Source organism: Pseudochaenichthys georgianus, unplaced genomic scaffold (assembly GCF_902827115.2).
Source record: "Pseudochaenichthys georgianus unplaced genomic scaffold, fPseGeo1.2 scaffold_1305_arrow_ctg1, whole genome shotgun sequence".
Classification (NCBI taxonomy): Eukaryota; Metazoa; Chordata; class Actinopteri; order Perciformes; family Channichthyidae; genus Pseudochaenichthys; species Pseudochaenichthys georgianus.
The window spans coordinates 31,254-38,111 of NW_027262201.1; the positions used below are offsets into that span (position 1 = coordinate 31,254).

General features: G+C 42.2%; 1 protein-coding gene across 1 annotated transcript; it reads right to left on the reverse strand.

Annotated features, from left to right (window-relative positions):
- Nucleotides 1-562: 562 nt before the first annotated feature.
- Nucleotides 563-5,794, reverse strand: LOC117440895 (uncharacterized). Its single transcript, XM_034077110.2, has 21 exons — nt 5,659-5,794; nt 5,511-5,581; nt 5,332-5,427; nt 5,123-5,247; nt 4,611-4,754; nt 4,445-4,531; nt 4,193-4,357; nt 4,022-4,118; nt 3,720-3,937; nt 3,482-3,638; nt 2,995-3,203; nt 2,796-2,913; nt 2,471-2,670; nt 2,289-2,403; nt 2,037-2,206; nt 1,870-1,967; nt 1,662-1,792; nt 1,303-1,492; nt 1,076-1,217; nt 871-991; nt 563-800 (listed from the first exon to the last, which is right to left on the reverse strand). Exons 1-21 carry the CDS (start codon nt 5,676-5,678, stop codon nt 730-732), a joined length of 2,745 nt encoding a protein of 914 aa, XP_033933001.1. The 5' UTR covers nt 5,679-5,794; the 3' UTR covers nt 563-729.
- Between the last annotated feature and the right edge of the window lie 1,064 nt (nt 5,795-6,858).

The following is a 6,858-nucleotide window of genomic DNA, read 5'->3' on the forward strand; positions in this document are numbered from 1 at the left end:
TGTTCATGCTTTTGTTCTGCCTCTCTTCTCGCGCTGTCCAGACCGGAGGGTCTTGCAGCACGTGAACAAGGTCAGGAGTAGGCATATTCCTGACATTACGCATATGATATGATTTTGTATGGTAATGTATTGCATTGTCATATTACCATTAAAGTAGATTATTATTTAACGGTTACTTGGTAGCTCTGGATTCCTTCCCGTATGATAACCAGCTTGTTAGGGACGCGGAGATTTGAAAAGCGGAACAGTTATCCCTCAAAATCTCCATCACGAAAAAAAAAAAACCGCCCAATCATGTTTTAGTGTGTCTCAAGTAGGCGGGGCAATAACAACTTCAGAACGTCTTTCATTTAGCGCCTAAATCAACTTATCATTTTGACTTGATTATATAGGATATCATTTCTACATATGTTGATGCTTCTCTGCATTTTCTTGGAGTTATGAGGGTACTGGTTGACACAGAACCTGCTTTTATTAATATGTCACTTACAATTGACCACAGAAGATGCAACACATTGATAAAAGCGACTATATAAATAAATGGCTATTTTTTTTTTTTATAAACTCAGTTTATTTTTTTTTAAATACACGAGTCGTTATTGTCATCCATCAATATAAAAGGCAGTACAGTACATTCATTGATAAAACTGTTCCCCTGGTAACAAACAAAACAATGAACAAAATTGCATAAGGTGCAAATGACAAAACGTAAACACTTGTAGAAAATATTCAAAGGTTAGACAGAATAATTGCCCCAGAGGAGATCTGCCTTTGGCGTGTTGAGTCGGTGCTTCTTCGCTCTGCAAAACAAGTAAAGATTACCAACTGCACATCCAGATCGACGACATTTGTTCAGACTCGGTCACTTACCCTTTTTTACACCTGCAGGTCTTGAGTAGCTCTGACCTGGAGGATGCACACACTGGCCTCTGCAGGAACCATCTGCCTGGCTGCTTGCGTCACAAATCACTGCATCACAGTGGACATAGATCTGTGGATGGACGGGATGATTTATTACACGTGGCTACATGCAGCAGTGGCCAAAAGACTCCAGATTTGGATTTACAAGACTTACCTGGTCTTTCAGAACCTCGTCATCTTTAGTGAAAGTGAACATCTTTACAGAGAAGCGCTTGATGTGGGACGGGACTAAAACTCTGGAGTCACTCACAACGGGATGGAAAATGGTTGCATAGCTGTCATTGCGATTCTCACAGCTAGTGAAGGAATTCCAAAGTTAAAATAAAGCAGCAGTTAAACAAATGAAATGAGTAGTTAGTAGTTAGTTTTGCACAACATTACCTGTCCACAATGATGTCCCAGCTTGGCAGAGATGTCCTATCTTCATAAAGGGTTGCCCAACAGTTCTCAGCAATGAGTTCCAAGTGTGGGTCGGTAGAATGCATCAGCTCCACCTCAAAATACAGAGGCTGCTGCAGATATTTCACCACTGGATAATCCTCTGCTTGGTAGAAGAGCTCGTAGGATGGATCTGCAGGAGAAGAGTCCCGTTAGAGACAGGAGGCCTGGACATTTACAGTTTCATTTCAAACCTTTATTTAATCAGATCGGTCCCTTGAGATCATAGGTCTCTTTTTCAAAGGAGACCTGCAAACAGTGTTTTGTATGCATGAACAAGATGTTGTAACATTCCACCATGCCTTGGGAAAGCCTTATCTGCACCATCAGCTGCCCGGTGCCGATCTCTGCAGCGGGCTCATGGGTTCTTGGTTTAGCGCTGAAGGCAACAGTCTGAGTCGCATTGACCACATAGAAGCAGGAAATGGTTTGCCTATTGGGGGAAAAATAATATATAAATGCATACATTGAAGGTGTTCATCTCCAATTAGACATGATCAAATATTTTACCTGTAATCGGGATCAACTGGTGATGTGTTGGCTGCTGCTTTGGCGTTGTTGTAAGACAGGCGGATCTCATTTTCATACATCATGTAGTTGTCAAAGAACTAAACAACAAACACGCATTAACATTTGACAAAAAACCCTTTTGATATTTAAATGTGATTCACACTCACCGTTCTGGTGGTTCCACAGGTATCCACACTGAAGGAGAAATATGCAACGCGATCGTCGCTGAACTGTGGTGTGCAGGACTGGTCCTTTAGCGTCAGCTGACTTGGCTTCAGATTACGAGTCGATTCGACCTTCACAGCCACAGCGGTCATTGTGCCATTGGGGTGGCACTCTGGAGGAAGAAGCAGGCAGTGTGTAAAGCAACACACATCCATCAATTAAAGCAGCACATATACTTACATGTTCCATCTTACCTGTTGCTTTCAAGGGGAAGTAGCACGCCAGATGGAGATCAGCAAGCACCCAGTCGTTTGCACGATCCAACAGAAGCAGGTCAATTCTGGATTTGACTGATTCTGCAGTGAGCAGCTGTGGAAATAAAGTAAAGTTAGCCAATGCAGAAGATCTATGGTGGGATTTTGTAGTTTTGACATACCTCGAAAACAGCGTCCTTGGCAGTGTATGGCAGAATGAGGCTGAGGTGTGTGCCGTTCTCATAGAAATTGTAGTCTTCAGCCATCTCAGCCGTCAGCTCTCGAGGTCCAACGATGGCCTTGAAATTAGAGCCGTGACTCCCGAACTTCACGCTGATGTGAAACTGGTTCTGGTCACAGGTGCCAGCCATGATGGGTAGCACTAGAGCAGCAAAACAGGCATTATCCATTTGATTGTGTTGCTTTTACTCCAATACGTTTTATTTAATTTTAGAAAACACAATTTGCATGAAGATATTGTCAAAAGCAAATTCAATATGATCTCACCAATATCCTGCAGAGAGGCCTGCAGGTCGACCGGGAGACCAAAAGGAGTTTCTTCAGGCAGGACGACCAACCCAAAGATCAGAGGGAGGAAGTAGGATGTAACCAAGCGCTCAGGATTCTGCAACAAATGAAATAAAAGCTCAGCAACACTGAAAATATGCTGGTTACAAAGTGATATTTTGAATCTATAATGTCATACATGTTTTAAGACAACATCGGCATCAAAGGACACTTGAAGAGAGAAGCTCTTGGAGCCATTAGCCAAGCTGTGTTCCTGGACTGTGAAGCCTTTGGCATTGCTCTCCTCAACAGTGAGGACCCCGGTGGAGAAGGTGATGTTCCTCAGCTCAACGTCATGGAGGAAGGTTCCCAAGAGAACGCTGAACACCCGAGTCTCTGGGACAGTGTCTGAGGAACAGAAAGTGGCAGGTTTACAACTTCTGAACCAGCCTCAACATCGATAGAGAAACATTGAGTAGTTGAATTGAGTGCCATTTAAAAAAAACAAAAAAGTGCCCTTTGTAAGCAAAAGTAGATTTTGTACTTGGCTTCAAATCCCATCCAAACACACCATTTTGCAAAAACTGAAGACTTTATTTAATGGTTTTAGCAGTCTTTGGGATATATCCGAGCAAGCGCGAGTTCAAATGTCATTTTTTTCATACCTACTAGAAAATGTGACTTACCATCCTGGATTTGGGGAGATTGAGGCATCAGAGGGGTCATGATGGGGAACAAAACCTTGTATCTGGTATCATCTTGGGTGTCATCTTCCCTCCACAGTACCTCGAGCATGGGCTCCACAAAGTAGGTGGTGTGGTACTGGTAATCTGGGGCATGGCTCTGCAATAATTCATGATATTTCAATAAAACGTGCAAATGCACTAGTGACTCTTGCATTTCTAATCTAGAGATTTCCCCAACCTTGTAGTAACCATCAGGCGAGCCCACTGGGATCTCGACTACGATGTGGAAGTCTGTGGTGCTCAGTGTGTACCCCCGTGCGGCCATCTGAGATCTATCAAGCTTCTGCCCGTTGATTCCCATGTGCATTTCTGAGACTGTAATGCTGCCGTCCAACAGAGGAGTCACACGGCGAGGTACGTGCCAAGAGATCATATCCTCGGTGAAGAGGACGCCACCTGTTGATGACAAAATGGAGCTGTTGAGGTTAACTGTGCAACAATTAAGCTCACTGTGAAGGCAATATGTTGCTCAGGACTCACCTTTGGGACACGCAGCTGCCAAGTTCACTACATTCAGACCCTGTGGTGCCATGTAGTAGGCGCTCACCCTGAACACTTCCATGGGGACTCCAGCCACCTAGAGAGGAGAGGTTTAATATAATTGACAAGGAGGGAAAGGAAAGAAACACTGTATAGGAGTGTGTTGCTTACATCCTCTGAATACGTCTCTGCTGTATTGTACGGGCTTCGCATAACCAGGCGACTGGAGGTAGTTTTGGCAGCGTATCCGGCTTGTTCAGCCTCTTGCAACACCATGGCCACTGGTTCTGGGGTGTAAAACGTCATCTTCCAGATACCTTGTGATGCACCAGAGGCCTACAGGAAAGAACACATAATAATTAAATCCTCATTGGTGTAGGGAGGAATTAAACTGTAGTATCTGAACGGTTTCATTCAACATACTTCAAGCTTGGCGTTGAGCTTCTCGTCTTTACCATCCCGAGTCTGACCCTTAGCTTCAGCATCGAGGTTAGCCATGTGGTGCGAAACCTAAAATAGAAGATAGTGGTTTTAGCATTCGTTTCCATACACACAAGATGGTGGACTCATCAATGTAAAGATGACCTACTTCCATGTAGTTCCTGTCGCAGAGGATCTCCCTGGAGGCCCAGCGAGTGTAGCTGCAAGTCTGAGACACGTCATGACTGACCACGTCTAATGGATTCTCGCCGTACATCTGGAGTCTCAAGCCAACGTTAAATGTAGCATCATCCTATAAATATAAAAAAAAAACTAAATTAAGTGAAACTCCCCAATATTCTTTGGTTCCAGCTTCTTTGTCATTGAACATGTCATATCCTTGCCTTCAGGGACACATTTGAAGTCTAAAGGATATTTGTGAATGTAACAAACAAGTCCAGAAAGTACCCAGTAGATTCATTGAGGAATACAGTTGTGAGTGGGGCAGTGCTAATATTTTAGGGATGTACCAAAGAAAAAGGGAAATGTACTTTGGGTCTTTTAACGGTAAGGGGTTTGTTTGTTGAGCCATTAATTCAGTCACTTGAGACAGAATTAGCACAGCTAAACTTGGTAGAAAATTACATTGAATGCTGTTAAACCACTTTAGCTCAAACAAACCTTGTTGTCCACAAAGCAGCCCATGAGGGAGGTGTAGATTCTGGTGTTACCCCACGGGTCAGACTCCATGCTGTATCCACACTGAGCAGCCATGCTAGGTGTTAACAAAATGTGCTTGGTGCCATCTGAGGGGAGACAATAAGCTTTGTCAGGGACCCCTTTCCTCAGTGATGAACCAATCAGCTGCATTATTAGCAGTTCATACTTACTGATAGCCTCCACCTCAAGCTGGTTTCCCACTGCTAAAGCCTTGTCCAACGACAGTCTCATTACATTTGCGGCACAGTCAGACCTTAACCCACTGCCTGTTAAAAGAAAAGGCTTGTGAGGAGAATGTAAACCGACTTAATATGCTGTGTAAAATGACTTAATGAGAATTGAAGCTTACTTGACAGCGAATTCAGCTTCACATTAGGCCTGGCTTGACACAAGATGATAGCTGCAGCCATCCATAACAAACTGGAACACATAAAACACATCATTTAGAGACAATTAAGTACACACATAGAAAGAAATCTACAAGAAATGTAACTTACATGCTCCCAAGCCTCAGCATGTTGCAGTAAAACCAAAAAGAATACAGTCAGTATCAGAGCTTGGCAATGTCCAGCACACCTTCCAACAAAAACACAAGTCTAAAAGGAAGGGGACTGGATGATTAACTGAGACATCAGCAGCTGCTTTATATTCCACTTAACGACAAAGCACAGGTGAGGCTTGTTAAGGATTCACACACACACACACACACACACACACACACACCACACACACACACACACACACACACACACACACACACACACACACACACACACACACACACACACACACACACACACACACACACACACACACACACACACACACACACACAGGGTGAGCTGATGTATGCCTTGTTTATTAAGAACATATTGTAAACACATATGTATGGAAAGGAAAAACACACATTTTTAGTGTAAAACAAATATTTATTGTTCAGCAAAAGTAGATTTGTATTTGATATATATTACTTTTTTATATTTGAAGAAGCAACACAATAATCCACAGTTAATAATAAATTAAACTTTTCCTTAAAATCACATGTGCTTTTGATTTCTCCTTTGAGCCTCCTTATAATGACTGTAATATAACACTTGATTATTGTTTGTATATATTCTCAAGCCACTAAGGATGCTCTAACATTTATTACAGACAGTAAAACCCGAGCCTATCGTTTCACCCGGGTCGATTTTTGTGCTCTGTTCAATTATGAAATGATATATGTTCATGTATGAGGCCATAACAATATGTTCCAACTGGAAGAGTGTTGAGTCAGTGCAGAAGAAGGAATACTCAATGCTCTGCTTAACAAAAACCATATCAAAATGTCCCTGTGGGATTTCTACTTGCTTTCATAGGTTCAAACTGAATGTTTTTGCAGCAATAGTTTTATTTTCATTGTTTCTGTTCCTTGTGTAGGTTATTTTGTATGTGGTTTAATTTAAGGTTCATCTTCATTCTGATATCTTTAATCAAAGGGTTCATGTTCGGATCAAATACAATTCCAATTTTCTATACGATAGCTGTACATTATTGTAAATAATTTAATGTATTGTCCTAGATGTGCCAGGGAGAGGTATAGAAGAAATAGATAGTGTAGTGAATTAGTTCTTGAGGGAGGGGAAAGGGGTAAGAATAGCAAGAGAAGTGTTAGAGAATGAGTATAGGGATGGAGGGTTAAGATTAGTTAACTTAAC

Excerpts from the sequence above, each read along its gene's own strand:
- LOC117440895 (XM_034077110.2), bottom strand. The coding sequence starts at position 5,678 with ATGCTGAGGCTTGGGAGCAT. Across the intron at positions 3,639-3,719 it reads CGCCTGATGGTTACTACAAG|AGCCATGCCCCAGATTACCA; the intron begins GTTGGGGAAATC and ends GAATTATTGCAG. Across the intron at positions 992-1,075 it reads ACGAGGTTCTGAAAGACCAG|ATCTATGTCCACTGTGATGC; the intron begins GTAAGTCTTGTA and ends GTCCATCCACAG.